We start from the raw sequence: 26,554 nt of genomic DNA, 5'->3' as shown, positions 1-26,554 counted from the left end.
GAGGGCTGTAGGGAAGAATTAAATTGAGGAGGAATTACTTATACCCATCGCATGCTGCAGCAGAGGGGTGCCAGCTTCACATAGGGTGCCTAGTATCCTAGCACTGCCCCTGCATAGGTTTCATTCACAACAGTGCTGATATTGTACAGATTATACAATTGCAAGTGCGGTTACTACTGTGCTTGGCCATTGTGGGAAATCACCACAAGTCTAATTGTTTGCTGGCGTGTAGGAAGTGACTTGTGCCTTTTGTGTGGTACTATTTGTAAACCCAGATACTCCAACAAAGGAATATAACTATTTCTGTACAGTTTTTGTTAGGAGTGGCTCTAACATTAGATTCCCGGAGGCTGTGAAAAACCGGTTGGACTGGATGTCATTATTAAGGCTGTCTTCTCAATGACAAAGATGTCAGCTTTTATGTCACACTGAGAAGCACCAATTTGGTTGTCACATAGAGTAGTTGCTATGTAATAACTACTTATCAGGGTGTGAAACTGCCTTCTCATATGCGCTGAGTGACATGCAGGCATTTATGAATAAGCCATTTTGCACTCAGCCAATTTCCTTTGTAAGGACCATGTTTACAATCTAAAAAGATTAAGTATACCCTAAAATAGTAAGTACATGGTGGGACAGAATACTGCACCTCAACAATTCCTGCTTACAACTAACTTTAGGGACATTTCTTATATAAATTCAGACGGGACATACATTTAAAATAATATTATATATTTATATATGTAGCTATCTAATAGTGGGCTTACTTGTTCTTTAAAGGTCACCTACTCACATTGGAGGCAGCCATTTTGTGAGTGGAAATAATATTTATAAGAATTCAAGTCTGTACTTTCATTAGGAACCGGTGACATTACCAGTTCACCTCATGACTTTAATCGTATCCGTATAACGCACTGATTCCATTGGAGTACTTCTCTGCAGTCCCAACTTTCGTGTCTCAGTCCAGATTCTCAACACCCAAAAGGCTGTGGCCCCTTCGTAAAATGGTGCATCCTGGTCAGAAACAGTCATGATTTGATGGATTGGTGTTATGGCCTAATTTGTTCTGCTTTTCCAATCAGGGGGTAAATGTATCAAGCTGAGAGTTTTCCGGCGGGTTAAATGTGGAGATGTTGCCTATAGCAACCAATCAGATTCTAGCTATCATTTTGTAGAATGTACTAAATAAATGATAGCTAGAATCTGATTGGTTTTTCCAACCCGCCGGAAAACTCTCAGCTTGATACATTTACCCGCAGGAGTGATGTCCGGGATGCATTTTGATAAATATTGGTTCAGACCACAAAACCGCTGCCTGCACTGTGTTTAGGGGCAGATGAAGTTTCAATCCAGGATAGACAAAGTTACTGACTCCTGCTGAAGAAAAAGTGAGAACATCTGTAACAGCTGGAAGATCACATGGGGATTTGTTGTAACAAATAACTAGGGATTTACAGGTTCCCCGAGCTTGACTTGAACAATATAGTGAACAGGATTCTTGAGCAGTGTCAGCAAACTTCATTCAGATGATAACAAGGTATGCTGCTTAATTAAACAGGACAATTATATCTCAAGCCAACATGATGTGGCTGGCAGAGGATGCTAACAGTTTTTAATTTAACAATAGCCGGAGAGGCCGAACCTGTCGTACTGGAGAGACTTCTACAGTGGTGCCAAAATATCTTTAATCAGCGCGTACCACTATATTAATCAGAGCATACCACTATATGTCATCGTTCCGAATAAAGAATTTCTGGCAGCACATTTTCACATGTTGCTGGATGTACTTGTTTTATGCTGATTGGCCAAATCCTGTTTAAAATTGGTATAATTGCTCCGTTGAAAACGGCAGCTGTGCCCAGTAATCTGCCCTGCAGAGGAGAGTAGAATGTTAGAACACTTTGGGGCAGTTTGTGAGATCATGTGGGCCACTGTTCCCTGTAAACTGCGCCAACTGGAAATGAAAGAGTTAAACATTTAATTATAATGAAAGCTCTAATCTGAAGAGATTTATTAATGATTTGCTGTTCATCGCAACCTTGCACAACTTAAGCTGGGTACACACTACAGGGTTTTTGTCCAATAATCGGCTCAACCAGCCGACATACGACCGCTCGTTCAAAAGTCGGGTCAGTGTGTGTAGTGACACGATGGTCGAAAGTCTGCCCAAATGGACGATTGTCGCCTCATTTGGTTGGTCGTACTGTTAAATATTTTCGTTCCAATCTCGTTTCCGCTGTGTAGTGTGCATAAGTTTCCGACCGATCCACAACCGTGAGTGCGAAAATACAGTCCTTGCTCACGACAACATGGCTGTAAAAAGTCGCTAAAGGGACGTCCGCTCTTCCCTTTATCGTCCTAAACAAGGCTAGTGTGTATGCAGTCCATGGACCGAGCGATCGGAACATCGATCGCATGTAAAATCGCTCGGCATAAAAAGTTGGTGAAAAATTCTGTAGTGTGTACCCAGCTTAACTCCCTAACAAGTTCAGCACAGCTTAGAGGGAACAATGCCTGGGATCAAGGGATGGGTCCCAAAATCACTTGGTATGGTGCTTTAAGGCCTCCCCTGTTCTCCAGTTTATGCCCAGTTAGTTGTATGTGGTATTATGTGAGCGCATATATACATATATACATTGTACCACATTATGCAGGTTACAATTGAGAAAAGAAATCACCCATGCTTGCATATATCATTAACTACCTCAGATTATCTCAGTCTAGCCCCTTGGGCCAGCAATTTAAATACGTAAATATTCACAGTTGGCATCATATAAATCTTGACACATGTACACAAGTATATGTTAGCAGTTATTATTCTAGGAACTATTAAAGTATGTTCCATAGGAAACTGACATTGTTTAGGTTCTTAGCAGTCAGACATGATTCTTTTGTGGTTTCTCTTCAACCTAATCTGTTTTAGAAAGTAGCTCATAAATTTTACCTTTGTGTTGAAAGTTCATAGAACTTCTCGATTTTGACTTCTCTTTTCTAATACAGAAATTGAAACTGTTAAAACATATATTTTGCATGTACACCTTTCCTACCAGTGTGTGTTGTCCGTGCCTTACACACTCGCACCTTGACTCTTGCAGTCTCTACTGTTAATGCTTACAGCAGTACAGCTACAGGGAATTTCTCGGCAATGTCAAGGCTATATCAATCGGCATGAGCTTGAACACAATTTGGACTCTGGTCCAATTTCCACAGTATGCCGATCCTCCTTTTGTCATTGCCTCGCCTCTTTTTTTCCCAGGGATTGGAGGGGTCGTCTTTAAATCCTCCAATCCCACCACTGACTCACTTATCCCGCCTTAGGGTGGTAAACTCATCTCAACCCACTACACAGAACTTAACCTATGTGCTGTCCTTAATGTTTTTTTTTACTTATTGTGTATTTACTAGACATACTGCATATGTCTTTGACAGCTGTAGTATTGGACATTACTTTGCCTTTGCCTTGTGGTGTTAGTGTCAGTAAATAGCAATAGATACGACTGCTGTCGGGGTTAGAAGTGAATTATATACATATACACAATATAAATACATACATACATACATACCATATACACATACATTGAAAATATTCTACTAAGCAAAAAATAAAATATCCAAACATTGCCAAAATGTTCACAATAATCAGCAAATCGGCACAGCTCTGCGCTGTCCAGCTCTTACCTCGCTGCTGTGTCCAGCGGAGGAGGGTTCAAAGGGCTACTTATAGACTCTTCACAGTAGCTCACACTGCTACTGCATCCATCTCCCCACATGCCCCTTACATGCACATCAGTTCTCCCCACATACCACCATATTTTACCACATGCCCCTTAAATGCCAAGAGATCGCCTCACATGCCCCTTGCATGCCCATTAGCCACCCACTTGCCACCAAATCACTCCACATGCCACCTAAATGCCATTAGACCTCGCTATATGACCCTTACCTGCCCACCAGCCTCCCCACATCTTGTCTATCCACATGCCCAACAGATCTCCCTAAATGCCATCAGATCTCACATGTCCTGTACTAGCGTCTCACACCTCCCACACTTAGCCGCTGGAGCCCATTCAGAGGAAGGATGCAAAGCATACTGCACTCTCTCCTCCTCCTTCCCTGATTGGATTGTCTGTGACGCTGTGACTTCCCTGGAAAATTAATATTTTGATGGCAGTGGAGTGGAATTGTAAGATACTTACCTGTCCTCGTTCCTGCTCCCATTCTGCAGCCGCGCCGCTACCTGACTTCCGTGTATCGACTCTCGGCAGTGCGATCATGTGGCTCAGAGGCGGGAAATTCAAATCTGCTCTACTGTTTAATGCAGTTCTGACACAGGATCTGTGTCAGAGCAACAGTTCCTGTCAGCGTCTGACCCTGCTCTCTGTTCCCAGTGTTCAGTCTGCTCCTGTGTTCCTGTACTTGCACTTCTGTTCTCCAGTATATGACCCGGTTACCTTGACTACGTTATTATATCTCCCCACGGTACCCTGTATTTGTGCATTTCGGCATCTGACCAAGGCTTCCCTTCTGAGTGCTGCTTCTCTACTCCCCTTGTACTGCGCAGGACGATTGTGAACCAGACCCAGCTATACTGACCACGTTTGGATTCCTCCTTGAGCCCCATCTTCTGTTGTGCTTGTTCTCCGGCTACTGGATCTATCCTACCGCAGTCTCTCCATCTCTTACTTCTCACGTCAGGGGGCTTCTCTAGGAACTGCGACCTTCCGGCCCTTGCGGTGGTTCTTGGTGAAGACCAAGGGGTTCGTTAGACTCCGCACCCTAGAGAAAGTCTGTGCAAATTCTGACTGACTGATTCTCCCGTGGCATAACAGGAATAAAGAGCGGCCTAGCACTCCGGAAGCACTTGGTATGCCCATGCGGGTGTGGACATGCCCCTCCTCCTCCCTCCATTGGTCACGCCCCCTTAGCTATATGTCCCGATAACAAGTGCTACAAAGTTAGGAGGTATGCCAGATCGGAATTGGTTGTGACGCTGCTGGAGCTAGAGTGAGCAGATTATTTGCAAAATCCCAGATTACTATAGAACACGACAATGCGGTGTGATTTTTGAGAAGGAGGACGTTAACGTTTGACAAGACAAAAAAATGACAATAAAGTCTTTATGGCTACACATGCAGGCTCAATAGATATACACACTTTAGAGTCAATAGGTAACTGTCGTTGGACGCACTGAGCAAGTTGCGCTGCTCAGGGGTGGGCTGGCCCAGGGGGCAGCGCCCCCCCCGGGCCGCTCAGTCTTACCACTGTTAGGGCCGGGGGGTAGGCCGGCCGCCCCCCGGATGCAATATACACATTTTCACCGGCGGCCGCATCTGATGACACGGGATGCGGCCGCGTCAGCGCACAGGCGGCCGCATCACATGACAGGCGATGCGGCCGCATAATCAATGACGCGGCCGCAACCATTGTCATGTGATGCGGCCGCCTGTGCGCCCCCCGGGCTGACATCTCCCAGCCCGCGTCTGGCGCTGCTAGATAATACTTCTTAAAATTTGGTATTCCCAACTCATCACCTTGAGATGATCTTTGTAAAGTAGTCCGTCTAATTCTTTGGATTTTTTAAGACCAAAAAATAGTGATGTATAATATCGGAGAGGTTTAAAGGTCGCGGGAGTGATACATATGGGTAGTGTCTGAAATAAATAAAGCAATCTTGGGAAAATGTTAATTTTAACCAAATGTATGTGGCCTAGTTACCAACTTTTCATACCTCCCCTCCGTAAGATAGGATAGCTCTGTGAAATAGGGAATACTTAATGGTATGTCTTACACGCCGCCAACCAGAACGCAATGATGCAAATCACGTCATCATGCTGTGGTGGGTGGAGCACGATAATTCGTTAGCATCAAATGGCTAGACTCCACCCACTGCCTCTCTGTCTAGCCCAGCTTCAGTGAGAGTGCCGGACTCCCTTTGAAGTGTTGCCGATCATAAACTATTTCCGAAGTCTCCCTGTCTTTCAAGTGCTGTCTGGCAAATTTTAGTCTGGGGGGCAAGAATCGGCTCAGCAGCTTTTTAGGAACACTTTAAATGGGAAAATGCAGGTGACCCAGCCGAAGGGAGCCCATTATGGGAATGACCTGGGGGGCAGATGTCCACCAGCCCAGCCTGCCCCTACTGATATTCCAGGTGATCGGCAAGTATGTCAAGACTTTGAGTAAATAACTGTTTGTCAGCATGAGCCACAAATGTCACGCAACACGGAGGAGCTTTTAGTGGCTTTATGTGTGATACTGATCTGGGCTGTCAATCCATTCAGCAGAATGTGTAGGGGATGTTACCAGCTTGTAAAATAGAAGCAACTTGATGAAGCAATATTTGTATAGTAGGTTTTCAAGCTTGCCCACAGCATTTTGGATACACCTACAATCTTAATATGATTACCTATACTCTTAATAATTTGTTTTGTTTTCACAAAAGCACAGAATAAAGTCCCCCAGCTGTCCTTGCCAAGCCCCTCAGTTGAAAAAATAAGGGCTTTAATTTTTGTTCACATAGTTCCAGAAATTCTCCCAACATTGCATAAGTCCCAACTCGGCCAGCTGTTCACATTGTGAATTTGAATTATGTGATGAGAGGAGAATGATGCAGAAACACTATGATGCTGTCAGCAGGGATAAACACCATAAACAGTTTAGCTGCAAATTCAGACAGGCAATCATTGCAAGTGGCATTGCCTGTATACATGTGAACAGCACGGTAGTTTAGTGGTTAGCACTTCTGCCTCACAGACCATGACCATGGCCTTATCTGTATGGAGTTTGTATGTTCTCCTTGTATTTGCGTGGTTGTCCTCCGGGCGCTCCGGTTTCCTCCCACACTCTAAAAACATACTAGTAGGTTAACTGGCTACTATTAAATTGAACCTAATCTCTCTGTGTGTATGTTAGAGAACAAATAATAATAATGATATAGGACCCATGAGTTGATGGTCCCAACACCAGTCATATTGATGTATTGTTAGCAATTTGTGTTAATTTATGAGACCATGCCAATACCTATAGCAGTGTTGGCTAACTTGTGACACTCCAGGTGTTGTGAAACTACAAATCCCAGCATGCTTTGCCAATATATAGCAGCTTATTGTTGGAAGGGTATGCTGGGACCTGTAGTTTCACAACACCTGGAGTGTCAAAGGTTAGCCAACACTGACTTATAGTATCTAAGCTTTAATTATTTGATTGCATTGTTTAATTGAAACTAAAAACAGTCAAATAAGAAGAAAGTCGTGAACTTGCTTGTGGAAATGACACATTATGATTGGTCAGGACAATCTAATCTTGTCCGCATGTAAACGGTATTGCATGGCTGATTAGCACTGAGTAGAGTTTATCTTTCTTATGTGTCAGCTTTTACAAGGATGACATTGTAACCTGAGTATAATATGTTGCCATGACAAATACAGCACATTTTTATTTTGTGTGTCAGGGAATAACAGTCTAGGAGCTCTTCTACTGCTGTAAAAGTTTCCATCTAGGACAACGCTGGTATTCTTACAGCTCAGAAGCACCTGTGATGACAGGATGAACCCTCCTCTAGCATTTGGTAGCCTGTATGACACCACCCTCATGGGGAAATGTGCACTGCAGGTTTGGTGTCACTGTTAAGCTGGTTACATACTATAGCATTTTACTTCAAATGTGATTTCTGTAACTTTTTTACCAACGGCTGAAAGTCCCGCTGATCATGCAGATTTATGTGTACACCCCTGCACGATTTACCATCAGATCTGTCATAACCATCTGCTGTAAAGATCGTTACTCTATACACGCTACAGATATCTGCCTACACTACAGGTTGTTAGTGCGTACACATTTCCCTGACATCGTTCCATCGTTGATTGTGATTTTTAGGAAGTCTATAAAACCAAATCAACAGATGTAAGGTGCCTTGGTAAGATAAAACATGATCATGGAAGCGTACACACTTTTACAATTCCTGACCGGTTGTTTATCATGTGATCTGCCCCCTAATTGCATCATTGTGTACCCAGCTTTAGTAATTTTGGGCCATGCTGTTTGTAACTTATACATAAGTTTTCAACATGTACATTATAAAATAAGGTTCAATGTCCCAATACTCTCTTTCTCTCTATGGCCCCTATTTATTAATTATCACATTTTTGACAAGGACCCTTTCAATCCTTATCGCAGACATAAGGTTTGAAAGATTGTGTTTATTAAAATATGCCACAGGAACAGCAGTCATGAAAAACTGCTGTTCCCTCGAAGACCCCTCTCCTATCTTTCCTCTCCTAGCTTTCCTCTCCTAGCTTTCCAAAGTAGCCAACTTTGCGATAGTGACCAAAGGGGAGAGAAGTAAGATGAGGAATACGAAGATCTACCTCAATGCTCTCCCCATAGAATGAAAAATTTCACATGCGGTACATTACCGTATGTGTAATTGCATTTTCATTCCTTATTTAATTGCAGTAAAGTGAAGTCCCCATAGACATCTATGAGGACTGCTCTGTAAATTTGAAACAAAATGCAAAGCAGCAGATATCTATGATGCACTATTCATAAATTTGAACAATTTTCCTGCGGCGGAAACGGACATTTTCAGGGAATTTAGATGCAAATATACATTAATAAATAGGCCTCTGCCTCTCCCGCTCGCTCGCTCGTTTAAATATAGCCTAGGTTTTACTTAAAAATATAAATACTAACATATTAGTAGTCAATCTCTAAACTTCTTTATGCTTAACACAAGATCAAAAAGGTAAAAAATGTAAGTAAAGTCTAAGGCCTATCACTAAACTGCGGGTTTGAAAAAGTGGAGATGTTCCCTATAGCAACCAATCAGATTCTAGCTGTCATTTACTTAGTGCCTGCTAAAAAAATGACAGCTAGAATCTGATTGGTTGCCATAGGCAACATCTCCACTTTTTCAAACCCGCAGTTTAGTAAATATACCCCTAAGTTGTTATAGCTCTTCAGAGGCTTTTTTACTAGCAAAATGTATTCAATAAGGTCACCTTACTGTTACCTTAGGTGAGCCTATTTTTCAAGTGCATATACACTCTATGGGCCTGAGTCATTAAGGAAACTAAGGCAAAAAAAGGAGTAAATGTTTTCCAGGACAAACCATGTTACAATGCAAGGGGTGCAAATTAGTTTATTATTTTGCACATAAGATAAATACTGGCTGCTTTTTCATGTAGCACACAAATACTTGATAGCTTTATTTGTACACTGATATTTAAAGTTGATGTAGGACATGTCCTACCCCAACTGTAAATCTGTCCCACATTTTAAATTTACCTCCCCCTCCAATAGGGATCCTATTTATCAATTATATACAGTAATTGTTTTTTTGGGAGTTTTTTTTAAGACAGATAAGACTTTTTTTTTGGTAACATATTAGAACTTTGTTCTTATATGGGCAATTACTGAGAAACATGGGGAAAATTACATGTTTCCATGATTAATCCCGTAGTTCCTTTCACCCAATTAGTGGCACCAAATATTTACAATTGCAATTACAGTGCAATGTACCCATGGGCATTTTTCTAAGCTTGGAAATAGACGGTGACACTGGGAACCATTTTGGAGGCTGGGGCCAGTTTGGAGATATTTTGGGTAACCATCATTCACTGTAAGAGTTATGCATTCTTATACTTACACAGGAGTCACAAAAGTGTCATGAAAATGCAACAAATGGGGGTTGAGGGTGGAAGGAAGCATATGTGTTGCCTTTCTTTTTGTATTTTATACACATGTACACTTGTATATGTTACTAAAGTTTTTATTATTATAATTTATTTTTTTTTTTTTTTTACCAAACCTATCCCACTGCAAAGACTACTGCCGGTGATAGTCTCAGCGGCACAGGGGCTTTGGCCATTTTCACCAGATCTAGAGCTTATCACCTATTGATAAATAGACCCCCAGGTGCAAATAATTATGGTGGTGTTTTTCTGCTTAAAACAGCTGTGTCTGGGACCTATGCTTATATTTGGTTTGCAAAGTCATTCAGAACCTAATAAATGAAGCTGTGTGCTGTCAGCTTTTGAAGACCCACTTCCAGCCCCCTATTAAATTTAGAGTCAGGTCCTCCGTTTGGCCACCTGCCGGAGCGTTGGATTGAGGTGACAACACCTGGCGTGGGACAGATGGGACATAGAGCTAAAAATAGACAGTGTCACCTTCACTGCTCCTGGGCAGTTTGAGGCAAGATGGAAACTTGATCTGTTTCATTCAGTGAAGCACTGACAGTAACTGCTGAACAGCGTACAATTAACTTACAGCACACTGTTGATAACTTTTAGACTTTTAAAAAAAAGTCTAAAAGTATATTATTCAAATATTTTTCTACTATTCTGGCTATGTAGAGTCACATAAACTGGCTCTGTTTCGATTCTCAAACTGGTTTGACAAATCGATTTTAAAATTCAAAAAAAGTGCCAGAATATCTCGAATTTTAGAACCATTAAAAAAAATTGAGAAACTTTGAATACAATATTGATCGCAATTTGAATAAAAAAAATATTAAAACACTTTCCATTTAAAAAGCGCAAACCTAAAACATAATTTGCAAACCCTTGCCTTAAATTGGGTTCTATTGTACTTCTAACATGTTCAGGGCCTTCAAACGGATTAATTGATTATATTTAAAACTAGCAGTGGTGAAATTTGTTTGCATCCTCTTTTTTGGTTGATGTAATATTTTGATGTGGCTTATTACCCAAGCACAAGTGCAAGCTGCGTTCAATCCCCTGTTCCCAGAGGAATATAACCAGACCACGGGGTCTTTTTAACAAGTGGTAAAGAGCCAAAATTCTGGCAGCAAAAGGCTCTTTCACCGCTGTTTCTTACTTAACAAAGGGTTATAGAAATACGCAATTTCTCCGGCCTTAACCTATTTACCAGCGCTTAGCACAGTCTCCACAGACCTCTATGGGGACAGATGTATTAGGCAATTTATGAAGCTATGAAAACCAGATCAGGATGGAGTTATCTGCTTTTAAAATGGGATCCAGTTAACACCTCTCCGGCTTCACTGGATCTCTTGTATGCCACACAGGCACATAGCATAACCTCATTTCACTGGCAGCGTTAGACCCCTTTATTTGAATGCTTCCATAAATGAATGTCCTCTCATTAAGTGGTATTGATCATTAAACACCGCTACATTGCAGAAAATTTTGTAGTCTGCATTCTTGCAGAGTTTGTGTGATGGGAGTATATTGGCACTCACAGAAGGGGAGCTGGCGCAGTGGGTTGGCACTGGGGGTATTAGTGGACCCATGGTGTACTCGGTGAAACTGCTGGCATTCCGTGGATGTGAACATAGATGCAAAGCTTGTGCCCAGCACAAACTGGCACAAATCTCCTGTTGTGTGCAAGCAAAGTAATGTAAAAGTCAGTCACTGCCGGTCACTCTGTGAACAATGGACCTGCACATTTTTGCTAAAACTGTGACTTATCTTGTTGTTTCAAATTCCAAGCCACTGCTTAAAAAAGTATTTACTGCTCTTCTTTACAATTTGTGCCCGTCAACTGAATCGCATTTATTTAGACATATAGAACCTCTGAACTGTGCAGGGTGGGCAGCAATGTGCCAACTCTTCCTGAATATCCAGGAGGCTCCCAGATTTCTGAGTGTCCTCCTTGACTCCTGAGAAACTCTGCAATTATCCCTGTTGGCAGGGACAAGGGCAGAATACGATCTATATCATCACAGCCTACCCACCACTGCACAGTGATGCAACATATGTAATTGCACAGCAGTGGTGGTCTGCAGTGGCTCGTATCTCATCATAATACTCCGCTCAAGGACATGCAACGTTGTCGCGCAATAAGGGCGCAATTGAGTCATTTTGCAGAAGTGCGCCAGCCACGGTAATGTGAATCCCACCACCCTGATCTGCCCAAGCTGACCACACCTCTCAGAGGGCAGGTCTACACAATTGTCAAGTATGACTAACGCCTCTTGCTCGATTATATGACAGGTATATGTACATAGCCTCACTAGGGTGAAATCAGTAACTACATTGGCAGCAGCTTATTTCATACTTAAGCAAACAATGTGTCATGGGAAAACTATCCCACTTACAGAAAGACCTTCATCCACAATTTCCAGCTTTGCATCCCATAACTGGAAAACTCTTAAACAGGCCACACATGCCACCATATTGGCAGCAATATTGGGCAATTGGCAGTGAAGACTGAAGAGGCCTGGCTACTCCTACACTGCACCAACTGGCACAATCTGGAAAGTGCATTTTAATGTGCAATAAATACACAGCCCCTCTTGATAGCACAAGCTGTAGATGAAAGAAATTGCATCTAGCAAACCGCCATCTTTTTCCTTGTTTAATTTTTAGAGTTTCTGTGTTTATTTAAAGTCTTAAATTGTGATAAGCCATCTGGTTTGGAAGTTACATGGATGAACCCTTTCTTTTTATGGCAGTACACACTACAGCATTTTATGACCAAAGTGTTATCTACAACGATTGCGCTAACGACTGAAAAAGATAAAGTCCCGATCAGCAAGCTGATTCATGTGTACACACTATACATGTTTTACAAGATTTACCCCCGGATCTGTGCTCTTCATCTGTCATAACCATCTGCTGAAAAGATCATGACTCTAAACCCTATGGAGAATCCTGATTGTGAGTGCATACACACTGCAGGATTGGAAGGATGTCATTCCATAGCTGAACGAGATTTATAGTTCTGCTGAAGAATCACATCAAACTATGGTCGGTGCTTTGGAACGACCATCGTTCATCATCTACCAATGCGATTATTGGACTGAACAGTCGTTTATCGGGTGAACGGCCCGATAATTGACTGAAAACACTGTAAGTGTGTAACCAGCCCTAGTCAATTGATACATTGTTAACCAATCAACTGACAATGCAAGTCGTATATAGCATTAAATGCAATAAATGGCGTCACGGGTGTTGTATAAAGATGCATACAGAATGGTGCAAGGTTTTTACACACTTTCTGTGGAAGTATGCACACATAAAACTCAACACAGATGACCATTTAACTTGGGAGTATATTATTTATGTGTTTTACAACTACTCTTCTGTAAACTCTGGCATTTGACAGGGATAAGCGGCAGAGATATGAAAGCGACGATGGGGCATTCGGTGCCATAGTGGGTGGCATATCATTGGTTGCTACCAACTGCTTGAGTGAAATTATATATGGGATATTGCACTGCCTGTCTATGCAGGTCACAAATATCCCAAGTGACATGGATATAGGAGGTGCATTATCTCTTCTAATACACAAGTATTCCTAATGAACACTGAAGTGAGGACATCAACAATCATTATTTTTAGAAAATATATATATGTGTATATATATATATATATATATATATATATATATATATATATATATATATATATATATATAAATATATATATATATATATATATATATATCTATATATATATATATATATAATAAACATAACCTGCATATTCTAAATAAATAAGCTCCACAAAGGTGAACACACTGACACAACAATTGTTAATCAATAGTTTAATGATTATTGTTGTTTATAGTGGTGACTAGTCAACATTAACCAACATAGCAGACCGGTGATGGAAGACAGAAATGTGCTAACCAGACCTTGTACAAACCATTAAAGGGCACCCACTTTCCAGTGGAATAGTACTAGTTGGAACATTTCATTTCCTGGACTAATCACCGATTGTTTGCACAATTCTAGAACACATAACAAAAAATTTCTGTTTTTTTGCAATTCCTTCGAGGAAAATGTCACTAGTTTAAATTTACTGTCCTTGCATCACAGCAATTTGGGGAGCGGCCTGTTGGACACTGGCCAGACCACCCACTCCTCATATCATTTACCCTGAATGAGTCACTAGGTGGAGTCATACACACCACAACTAAACATCTGTGGTCCAGGGATTATCTAATTATGTTGATGACACCTAGGTAGGGGCAGCACAGAGACTTTGTCCAGGGGAGAAGGCTCCTGTGGTTTTGTAACTAATATTTCAGTACCTCAGTCATTTTATATTGTATCTAAACTGCCCCTTGTTAGGTCTAGTTTATACCAAATTCCTACTCTGGGTCTATTATATGCGTGATTATTTATGTATTTTTACTGACTTCCAGTAATGTAGTAGTTACTAACTATAATCTGTGTTTAAGCATCCTGCATATTTACATGACAACTGTTAGACAGTTCCCCAAATATTTCATTATTCACGTGCATTTGAAATGTTGGGAGATTTATTTAAATGTGTAAAGACACTTTATATACTAATTACCATACAAACAATGGCATATTATCAAGTGAAGTGAAAGTTAAGTATCTGATTACATATATATTCGCTTTTAATTCATAATTAGTTGACTTATAACTTCTAATTATATAGTGCAAAGGCATATATTACAATTTGAATGTAAAAAACATTAGTCAGCAGTAGCTTAAAAAAAATCACATATATGTAAATAATATTAAAAGAAAAGAAAAAACCATGTAGTACATTCACACCTCAGTGAGTTACTGGTTCCCAATGAATCAATAGTCTGCATTCTCAGTGATGTCATTAGTTAATAGTGAAGACAGGCTGCATTCTCAGTGATGTCATTGGTTCATAGTGAAGACAGGCTGCATTCTCAGTGATGTCATTAGTTCATAGTGAAGATAGGCTGCATTCCATCTTCACCATTTATTTATATGGCACCTCCAATTCCGCAGCACTGCACAGAGAATATCTCTCATTCACATCAGTCCCTGCCCCATAGGAGCTTACAGTCCAAATTCCCTAACACACACTAGTGTTAATTTTGTCAGCAGCCAATTAACCTGCCAGCATGAGTGTGTAAGGAATCCAGAGCACCGGAGGAAACCCATGCAAAGACGGGAAGAACATACAAACTCCACACAGATAAGGCCCAGGTGGGGAGTCGGCAGAAGTGCTAGCCACTGAGCCACCAGTCATTATTTCATTGTGAAGATAGGCTGCATTCTCAGTGTCTGAACCAAAATAGGTCAGCACGGTGGCTTAGTGGTTAACACTTCTACCTCACAGAACTGGGGTCATGAGTTTCATTCCCGACCATGGCCTTATCTGTTTGGAGTTTGTATGTTCTCCCCGTGTTTGCATGGGTTTCCTCCAGGTGCTCCGGTTTCTTCCCACACTCCAAAAACATACTGGTAGGTTATTTGGCTGCTAGTAAATTGCCCTTAGTCTTTCTCGGTCTGTGTGTGTGTGTGTGTGTGTGTGTGTGTGTGTGTTAGGGAATTTAGACTGTAAGCTCCAATGGGGCAGGGACTGATGTGAGTGAGTTCTCTGTACAGTGCTGTAAATTAGTGGCACGATATAAATAGGTGACGATGATGATGATGATTGTGTGTACAAGATGCTCTTTAAAAACGGCAGCAGCAAGGTACATGGTTACATTAGAAAACCTGTATCTGTAGCCCAAAAAATTGCTTTTATGTGTTGAAGGTTTAGATCTCCTTTTAACATCATACCGCAACCCAACCAGCCCACACACAAATGAAAAAATCAGGACTCTTTAACTCATGGTCCAATCTAACCAAACTTCAGTCGAGTAAACCACGTTCCCCAAACTGCTATAAAATGTTTAGCTCTCCCGTGCAAAAATAGGATAGTTTTGTAGTGTATTCATCATGAGCAACTATTGCTTGTGCTGCCAAAATAAAATGAAGTATCATTCACAGAATAGTTTCTTAACATTCCTCAAGTCATCATAGCATATCAGGATTTCTTTTAGGTAAGAATATATAAGTTGGTTACTGAATCAGACTATTCGATTAATGTACATGTTCATCAAAACATGACCCGTTCATTGGGTATTCTGGAACTGAACATTGTGAGTCTAGCAAAGTGCAAATGTGCAGTAACCATAGCAACTGATCAGTAATTCATTCTGATTGATCCAGTTAGAAAATTAAAACAAATGTCTGATTAGTTGCACATTTGCAGTTTGTAATTAAATAACCCTTAAAGTTATTAATGGTTTTAGTATATTACCATAATCATAGTAGAATGTGTGCTTGGCCTCACCTATCAATAAACGTTTAACAAAACATCTCTCAGCTATACATACATTTTACTTCTAAAAACTGTAAAAACAAGCATTGCTTGCAAAATAAGTAACAGTGACAGTATAATGTTCTTTTAAAATGATTGTACAGACTAAAGACTTAGTGCTAGATTTACTAAGCTGCGGGTTTGAAAAAGTGGGGATGTTGCCTATAGCAACCAATCAGATTCTAGCTGTCATTTATTTAGTACCTTCTACAAAATGACAGCTAGAATCTGATTGGTTGCTATAGGCAACATCCCCACTTTTTCAAACCCGCAGCTTAGTAAATCTAGCCCTTAGTGGTCTTATAAAAACCTTTGGCTACCGTAAGACACTTTTTTCCATCATGGAGAGTGAACCAGAGTGTGTAAAATAATGCAAACATTATCTCTCACGCTCCCACTTAAACTTAAAGCATGTGGAAGTACTATCTAACTATCTAAATGGAACTTGACGTTAGTATCAGTGTAACTACAGCTAAACTTATTTTCAGAAATAAAGAAGAAAACATGTCACTGTCATTAGTGTTTCTTAGTTCATTTAGAAAATGTTTCATTTTCGTTGCATAACTGTGTAACATTTGTCTTGTGAGTAGTTGACTAATTTGAATTACTTCTGTTTTTTTTTATTAGGGATCCCCAGATGTTGGTGTGACCCAGCCAGTTCGTGCAGCTAATGGGTTAGACAGGTAAAAACACAGCCTTTGATCCACAAATGAATGGCAGATAGCACTACACATTTGTATATGTGATTCTCACCGCTGACTGTAAATAATCTTATGTATTCATTGTAGTTGAATTTACAACTATCAAACAGGATTAATTGCCTAGCCAGCAAGGCTTTATCTCACATCCAGTGTTATTGTTACTGGCATTTCAGAGGGTTGTGGCAGCATTGTGTTTTTCTGAATGCTTGATTCAGTGCATTTCATGCAAGCTATACACATAAGGCCTCACTCATTAAGGAAAGTAAAGCAAAAAAATTAGTAACTTTTGCATCTCGGCAAAACCATGTGGCATTGGAGGGGGAGCTAAATTTAAAATATGGGTCAGATGTATAGTTGGGATAGGGCATGTCCTAGATCGACTTTAAATTTCAGTGTAAGAATAAAGCTATCAGGTATTTGGGTGATACATGAAAAGACAGCCAGTATTTATCTTATGTGCAAACTAATAAACTACGGTAATATGTACCCCTTGCATTGTAACATGGTTTTGTCTAGGGGAAAACATACTCATTTTTATGCCTTACATTCCTTGATGAATCAGGCCCATTAAGGTTAATAGAGTGACCTCTCGAATGGGAACAAAAGCTCAAGTTAGCAGCAGCATGTCATTGGCATTAACGTGTATTTGCGTTGGGATTTGACATATGGTTTAACTGGAATTTGAACTTGCATTGTTCAGATGCAGGTGTTTGGAGCATGTAAATGCAAATGTTTATATTACAAGTTCAGTAAAGATATCATGATGAAAATTATAGTGCACCGAGCTGTAACAAGACAGCACTGCCATTTATGGATCAGTTTAAACCTGCTCATCATCAAAGTGTCCCTGGAAACTATTTTCAAACATTGGCACCTATGTAGTGCTATCACTCTGATGTTGTACCAACAGCAGGCCTGTGATTGCTGGACAGTCTTAAGCTCATTTCCTTAGCTCATTTTTAAAATGTATTTTATAATCATTTTAATGCTTTATAGAATGTTAATTGATACGCTTACATTGTTGCATCATTTCAACACAAATATAGCTGCACTATAATAAACAGTAATAAATAAATAATGTTACTGTGATCTTATACCAACTTTATGATTCTTTATGTGTACGGTAGTAGCAAAAAACAAATATGGTAACCTTACTTTTGAGGCTGGGCTCCACATCCTTTTGGAACCTAGCTCATAGGGACCTGCTCTTCTAGAATGTCCAGGTGTCCACTGGATTAATGACAGACCCCTTGGAAGTAGACAATTCTATCTGAAGGCCACTTACTGCCTTGCGGGGGCGTGTCATGGTGATGATGTCATCAAGCCCAGCCACCTGAGTGACCAGATTTATGATGATGTGTTAAGTGCCATCATATACTCTGGTCCACCCACTGAATAATGCAATTTGTATCACCAAGCCTGGCCCACAAGGAAGGTATGTATGTTAAACAAGTAAAGCTATATGTCGACTATATGGGGGAGAAAGAGAAATATAGACTTCTGTATTGTTGTGCATAATTTAGAACTGTGGCATTATAGAAGTAGGAGAAATATGTTGCACTGGCTCTTATTTCTAGGAATAGTCCCAGTTTTTTTTTTTTTTTTTAAAGTTCTCTGGTTTTGAATATTGGCCAATCTGTCTCAGAAGACCATGGAGACTAGAATTCCCATCATGTCATGTCATTAATTTGATTGTCTTTGAATTTTAGCTCTTTCTTCTTTTACAATAGATAATAATTTAAGGCCAGAGATTAAGATTACATATGACATGCAGAAAAGGGTACTTTTTATTCTTTAGTGGGGCTATACTGAAAAGAAGTTCATTTTCAGGGACAAATCTTTAAATATGGGACTGTCTCTGAAAATTTAGAATTAGTGGAAGGGACGCTCTTGTGAACAGCTGAATTCCCACAAATATTAGTTCAGTCCACAAAATGGCCGACTTCCTGTTTTCCTTCCTCTATTCATTACTCATGACAGGCACAATATTGCTGCTGAAATGATGAGATAGTTTATTATCCATAGCAAACTGATCTGCAGTTGTAAACATGCACTAAGGTAGCTAATTCCCAGGCCATGGAATAGACCTAAGGGGTATTACCCATGGTTGGTGTCTGGGGCACCATTTTCCAGCAAGGAGTTGATGCACCTCATGTGATTTCAATAGGCTTAGCTGCATTTACTGTAAATCAGTAAACTGAATGGGATTGTGAGAGACACGAGAACAAGACTTTCCAGTTACTAATCACGTGGTAACATAGTTGGCAGTATTTGAATGCTGTGGACATTTTAGTGCTGGAGAGGTACATGAATGTACAATCTCATTACACACAGTACTGTACAATTATGTTTGTATGTTAATGGTTCACCTTGTATTAGTGCACCTTATGCACCATACAGAATAGGTCACAAATGAGCAGTCATTCAGGGACAAACAATTCCAGGAACAATTGTTTAAAATCACAGACTGACCTTGTGTTGCAATTTGATTCTTTGCTTGCTAACAATAATTTTACCAATAATACTACAACTCTATAATAATATATCTTAAGCAAGATAATTGGTCACCTCTTTTCCACCATCAACTCTCTACCCAATCCCACCACCCTCCATTCCTCTCTCACTGCTCTAGACTTCTCCACCTACCAAAGCCCTCAGCCATTCTATCATTATCTCCCACCTTGACTACTGCAACCTTCTGCTATTTGATATTCCCCTAACCGCTCTTTCGCCTATACAGTCCTTTAGAGATTGAGCTTCCTGTCTCGGCACTTCGCATCCCCTGCACTACTCTGCAGATCCCTATAATGGTTCCCCATTACCTCCAAGATTCAACGCAAGCTACTCACACTCACACTCAAAGCCCTCAGAAACTCCTTTCCTTCATGTTTTTCTGACCTCTCACTCCTGCCTCCTAGACTTTTCCCGTGCTGCTCCCCACTTATGGATGTTCCTACCGTGCTTGATCAGACTTTTCCACTGGCGCTGCAGAGTTTTATGGCGCCTTACAAATAAAGAATAATGATCTGGTCTATATCAAATATAAGGGTAGAGTAATAGAGACCTAATCCACAACCAGTCTAAACAAAGGCATAGAGAATGTGATAAACCCTTGGTGTAATCTTGACTCCACTTGCTGTGATATCAAAGTCAATATTATGCAATTGTACCAATATCAAAGCGTGTGTGGCCCGAAAACTGATGTCTGATAATCATCCACTCAGAATAGATTGATTCATTATCAGCATGTTGTTAAACGGGGTTGTGAAATCACTGCTGTTGGCCATGTGTAGATGTAATTTTTCCAGCGTTCAAAGATCATATCTGCTGTAGTGTGATTGGAAACTGTTGTTGATGCTGACTGCAACTACAAGGCATAAGAAGAGGATAGACTGCGGCTTCATGTCTGTAAAATGGCCATAAGAACACTGGTAATGAGGTATGGTAAGGTTGAGATGAGCTGGCACCTTTTTATTGGATATTTGTCCCAGATGTAGAGTTCCTGTGTGTGTGAAAAATTAAAAGACTCCTGATGCATTGCAGATATGGCCCAGCTGGGCCCAGCAGTGTTGAAGTATGAGAGTGTGTGTGTGTGTGTGTGAGACACAGATCCATCTGGAGAGCATCACTGAGAGAATGGCAAGGTTATAAACAGCACAGAGACCGCCAGGATTTCCTCCTCTTGCATGTCTCTGACAGTTCCCTCTTTTTCTGTCTCCTTTGTTTTGTTTTCTCACTACCAATAGTCTCCGAAAACATATAATCCATTCCCTCTCCCATCTTTTTTCCAGTACTCTGTTACTTTTTATTCTGTCACAAACATAGTCAGTGAATCATTCAGCAATTCGTGACTGCTAGATAATAATGTGATTTTGTACTCCTTGGCAAGCAGACGGTTAAATTTGCAGTCGCATATTTGCCAATTTTTCTTGCCCTGACTTTTTTCTCAGCCCCTCCCTCCCTCGGCTTTTACGGACCATTTTCCAAATTCTTTGGCCGCTGGATTTACGTAAACAAGTTTATTTTTAGGCCCGAGGTCTTGCTCTGATTAGACCGACTCCCTATTTTCCCACCAGCTCGGCAGCAAAGGATTATGTACGGCCATATCTGTAGATTTGTCATATTGTTTTGGGGGGGACGGACAGTTTAACTCTATGGTAGTGTAGACAAGTGTTTATGTCTGTGCTGATATGCCACAGGCTGTTTTTTTCTGTTTTTCAAAAGGACAAAGAGATTCAGTTGTTCCTAGGGTAAAGAAGACTTCTGAAAAGCTAGGTCAAACCAAAATGTGTGTATTCCCCATTACTCATATAAGGAATATGTAAAATGAATAGTCTGAAGGGGGGGCAGTATTATCTCTCAGAATATTTAAAATTCAAGTTTGATTCATTTTTTTTCCTAGCAGAATATTTTGGCGAGAGAAAGCAAAGATAGAGCTCAAATGAAAGTTAATGAAATTGATATGAAACATACAAGAGAATAAATCACTAAGCAGAAGAGCTGATATAACAATCAGATATTTATTTTTATTTCTAAACAGACATACATGGAGTCTGATTATCTGGTTGCTATGGGCCAAAGCGTCATTTAATTTAATTTTATTGTGTCAAATGTGTATTAATTTTCACAAATGTCACCCTCAGTATTTAATCTCCTTAGTTGGTTGAGCGCATGGTATGTTGTCTTCTGTTTTCATATTGAGCTTTGTATGAATAGCTGTAACGTTAATAAACATAGAGACAGGAAGTCTGGTATGCATAGGGGAAAAAAACAACTTTCTCTATGCTTGCGTCTTTTTCAGAAATATCTTTAGTTTTAGTACTACTTACTTTTAGTTTAATTTGCCCTCAAAGTAAGTCCTAAAGCGTATTACTTCATAGGTACACACTCAACAGTGTTTTTACCAGCTGGGTGGCAGTAAGAAGTAGCCGGGTGGGGGCAGTTATAATGCTTTGCAGTGATATTGAAAAATGTTGGAGGTTAATACCCATACCTGCCAGGACTGGTCAGACTGGTGGTCAGTGGTCTAACACACACTGCTGGCTGTAGTGCTCACATAGTGTCTGTTATACTAGGAGAAACAATGGTTTATTCTATAATAATAGGACTCTGTTGGTCTCCAAGCGACGGGTGACAAGTAAAAACAGCCGGGTGGAGCACCCGGGAAATAGACACTGGGGAGAACCCTGTACAGGGATCCCATATGTTTGTAAAATATACTATGACCTCTATATGCCCGGCAGTATATTTTTAGATTCTGGCTACCTGGTTCTCAGCGTTTATCCACATGTGTTATATAGAATATATAACATACGATTAGTATATCACCGTCCTCCTATAATTGTAGTTTCCCTTGTATTTCTTGTTTTCACACCCTTTCTCCTACAGCGTTATATTCACACCTTCTCTCATTCTGCACAATCCTGGTTCACACTGTTTCTTTTTGCACTTATCCTCCCCTCCTCTCTTTTTACCTACCTCTCCTTTCCTCATATCTTGTTCTGAGTCAGCACCATCATTAGGCAAATCATCTTGTCTTTTCCTCTCCTTCAGCCCCCCACCCCCTCCCCCTCCCCTTCCCACACTCAGTCTGCATTACCGCCCCATCTCCTGTGCCCTTCATATGACTGTCTGGGTGCAGCCATTGGCCCAGACCCACAGCTCTTGCGGTTTCCCTCCCTTCCTTCAGGTGGTTAAATAAACTGTGCGTCCCAACATTTCTTCCTGCCAGGCTTGCAACATCCCTGCAGCCATTGGGCACAGATTTCCCATAGTAGAAGCTGCAGGCACTGTCACAGGCAGCATACTCCTGTGGTGTGGTTTAGTCAGGTTGATTTCTGGGTCTTGGTGTACTTCCAAGGCCAGGAACTTTCCAATCTGTTCTTCATTTTTAAAGGAGACACAAGGCACAATACTTCTTATGTAAATGTATCTTTTATGGTACACGTTAAAACAACCTCATTCATTATGGGTTTGAAGTATCATTTAACATGTGCTTGTGCCGCAGCTGTCCACCCATCACTATCGCCATCAAAGGATGATGATAGCCGGGTTCAGTAAAAAAAACAAAAACTTTATTAGTAAAATAAAGTATTTTTTCACATTTTTTAAATAAAGTAATTTTTTTCACATTTTTTTTTTTACTTTTTTTTTTTTTTTAAACGTAACCTTTCTTACGACTTGCGGAAGCCAAGCTTCTAGTTCCAGTGCGAATGCGCTAGATGACAAACCAGCTTATGCATGCGCAGAGGTACCCTCTGGCCTGGCTAGCGGTAAGACTCCTCTTTTCGCTGCCAGCCAGTATCACCGGGGATTGGGGCGTCGCTCAGCCGTCCCGGTCATCTTTTCTTGTTAAATTGGACAATAGATTTTCTATCGCTGCTTATCACTCAATATTGATAAATAGACCCCGTATTTAATTAAGCATCATAACATTGCCAAAACATTTATACTTTGTGTATTTTTCTATTATGCTTTAATTCACCTATTATCTGATTTGTAGTTTCACTGAAAAAAAAGTTCTTACCTTTTTTTTATTAATGATTAATGGAGAATTAAACCCACATCTACTTATATAATGTTAGTTATAAGTAAACCAATATAATTTTCAAGCTCTCCTCATGAGAAAAGTGCATACACCTGACCTCTTTATAAGATGGGTGGTATGCTGGAATACCCAGCTTTCTACTTTTACATGTAGAACATTTGATTAACCTACTACCCTCCATGTATATATGTGAGGCAAGGCTGTTTTATAGCAGAGATATGTACATACCTTCTGTTGTATAAAGGTTATTACAGTAATTTTATTACAGTGGAGGGCTTTTCAGCTTCTTTTACCAAACTTCACCCTAATCCTAATTGTTATTCTATATGGGTCCACTATAGTCCACTACACTTTAGAAGCCATTGTTTCATAACCTATCATACCTAATAAGCATGTAAGTTGGCTATAGAGCTGTCTATATAACTACCTGTATCTGTGCTATAAACCACTGGTTGTGGATGCTTATTTAGCCTACAGTTACATATAACAAATGATTTGCATATCTCGATCCATAATTCCTGAAATATGGATTTAAATCCCTCATTTTTTGAAGGTGCTATATAATAGCAGAGATAATGTAATTTTATTTTGTATTAAGAAAGGCTATTGCTGTAATGACAATATACAGTAATGCCAAATCTTGTTGTACATATATATTCTTTGTCACTATGGGTAGAATATATAGGCTCTTTTTCAAACTTGAAGATACTATCACTAGCTGTGACATCCATAGCAACCAATCAGATGCTAGCTATCATTTTCTAAAATGTACTAGATAGATGATAGCTAGAATCTGATTGGTTGCTGTGGGCCACACCTCCACTTTTCCTCCTTGGAAGGTTTAGTAAATCTACTCCCTAGAGTGGAAGTAATTCTGAAATCCCTGTAGAATGTTAACAGATAAAGGAGTCTGTCAGTAGAACGGATGCAGCATCTGGTGCAGAGTTTCTGGTGAGATCATTTATCTTCCAGACAGCTCAGCCTGATGAGTAACAATACTTTCCAGTGCTCCCTAACAACGGGGTACCAGCCGTGGGTCCCGCAGCATTATGTTATGTGTAAACCAAACCCAAAAAATATTGAAGTTGGTGTTTTGCTTTCCCTTTAAATATTTGAAAAATAAATTAATGTGTTTAGTGGGTAATCATTGTAGCAGTTTAATTGTGCAATTTCAGGGTAATCTGAATGTCAATCCACGTTCTACTAAGATAATGTGCATTGCAAGCCACAGCAGGAGATTGCTATTAATACCTGATTGACAGAGATAGGTTGTTATAGTTTCAATATCGTACTTCACAGGGGCTGTATTTTTTTTTATTAGACTTTCATCTTGACTATAAATGGTGTCTGATGGACAGCTAGGGCTTGAAGATTTTTTTTGTGAGATAGAAGAGGATTAAGGTAGAAGCTGTTATCTGCTATCGTGTTCTATATAACAAGCGTGGGTGGCTGTCTGGCTAAGAGGTCCTGTCTTTACTTCTTTCAGACAGTTACATTCCTCTGAGGAAAAACACAGTCTGATAACACCAAGCAGCAAGGTTATATGCAAGGACGACCAGGACGTCATTGTCAAAGGTAAAGAAGTGTCCACTGCTTATATTTACTTTTAAAAGTCATCCACACATAATTGTATTTTCCAGTCATTTAATAGTATTTTGTTAGCATGCAAAATATTGCATTGATTCTAGCATCTGTTCCATACATACATACATACTTACATACATGGCAATACATGTGATAATTAAAGATGGAACTTCCATAAGATATTAGTTGTCATGTGTGGTGTAACACGCACACACATGGGCTCCTGCACACACACTGCTAAAGGTACTCTATAATAAGGAGTCTTGATACCTGTGAATAGTGGAGTTACCGGGAAAAATTGTGCTGTTACCAACCCTCAAACTCCTTCCTTTCTCTCCTGTGCCTCAGGCTGGTTGCAGCGTGAGGTGAGTGGAGAAGCGAGGCGGCCCTGGTCCAGGCTGAAGAAATACTGGTTCGTCCTGACTCCAGATTCCTTGGATTGTTACAGCAGCAATGAGAAACCCATCAAACGCGTGGGGAGTCTGGTGCTCACTAGCTTGTGTTCTGTCATGTGGCCATCTAAACAAAGTTACAAGGAGACAGGTAAGGAATACGGCCCACGTTATATGATACCTATGTAGTCGAAGGAAGAACCTTAGCTATGGCAGCCTGTGAGTTCTTGAAGCATAGATGGCTTGGAGGGAGTGTGCTCTTAGGGAACTTCAAAGTCTGGAATTGATATATTTCTACAGCTATTGGAATATAATCTAGATTGTATATGAAGTTTAGATTGATAAAGATTCATTTTTTACGGTGTTGTATTTGGGAGAACATATCTTAGCAAAACAGCTGGTAAGTAGGTTTGTGGGGTCAGGAGCTCCTTCAAAGTTCTGTCCCTGGATAGAATCATGAGCCACTGATTGATCCAGCCATCTCCTTGTGATGAGATTATGATAAATTGTTAAGGGACGACGAAGACAAATCTTTAGTTTCATGAATAGTCACTTTTCACTCCACTAACAGCATACTTTGTGTGTCCTCAGGGTACTGGAATGTAACGGTGTACGGGAGGAAGCACTGTTACCGCTTGTATACAGAGCATCTCAATGAGGCTGTGCATTGGGTGTGTGCCATCCAGAAAGTGATCGACAGCAAAGACCCTTTGGAGACTCCCACACAGCTGCTTATTAAAGACATTGAAGTAAGTGACCTTCCAGAAGACTGACCACAATACACACATACATCATCATCATCACTTATTTATATAGCGCCACTAATTTTGCAGCGCTGTACGGAGAACTCACTCACATCAGTCCCTGCCCCACTGGGGCTTACAGTCTAAATTTCCTAACACACACAGACTAGGATCAATTTAATAGTAGCCAATTAACCTACTAGTATGTTTTTGGAGTGTGGGAGGAAAGGGGAGCACCCGGAGGAAACTCACGCAAACACGTGGAGAACATACAAACTCCTCACAGATAAGGTCATGGTCGGGAATTGAACTCATGAAACCCACTGCTGTAAGGCAGAAGTGCTAACCACTAAGCCACCGTATACATACATGCAGTGGTGGAAGAGGGCTGGTATACGGTGTATGTCATACCGCCGTGAACTTCCACTTTGATCACTATATATATATCTAATATATAAATGCTTAGTGGCGTCTGTGTGTGGAAAAAAAAAACCAAGTTGCAGCG

The 26,554-nt window shown here is 40.3% G+C and overlaps 1 protein-coding gene across 3 annotated transcripts in view; it reads left to right on the top strand.

Annotated features, from left to right (window-relative positions):
- The window catches only part of PLEKHH3 (pleckstrin homology, MyTH4 and FERM domain containing H3), a 60,281-nt gene that overhangs the window by 13,935 nt on the left and 19,792 nt on the right, over positions 1-26,554 (top strand). For 2 of the 3 annotated variants that reach the window (XM_075177390.1, XM_075177388.1), the window contains exons 2-5: positions 16,710-16,765; positions 24,817-24,905; positions 25,263-25,457; positions 25,898-26,055. In XM_075177390.1, the coding sequence (XP_075033491.1) occupies positions 16,710-16,765; positions 24,817-24,905; positions 25,263-25,457; positions 25,898-26,055 (498 nt within the window). Of the gene's footprint in view, positions 1-16,709; positions 16,766-20,160; positions 20,223-24,816; positions 24,906-25,262; positions 25,458-25,897; positions 26,056-26,554 lie in introns of those variants that run through there. The other variant, XM_075177391.1, reaches the window with a different exon arrangement.

The sequence above is a fragment of the Mixophyes fleayi genome, chromosome 6, assembly GCF_038048845.1.
Source record: "Mixophyes fleayi isolate aMixFle1 chromosome 6, aMixFle1.hap1, whole genome shotgun sequence".
NCBI classification, from domain to species: domain Eukaryota; kingdom Metazoa; phylum Chordata; class Amphibia; order Anura; family Limnodynastidae; genus Mixophyes; species Mixophyes fleayi.
The sequence above is the reverse complement of the archived record's forward strand: the minus strand, read 5'-3'. Positions and strand labels throughout refer to the sequence as shown.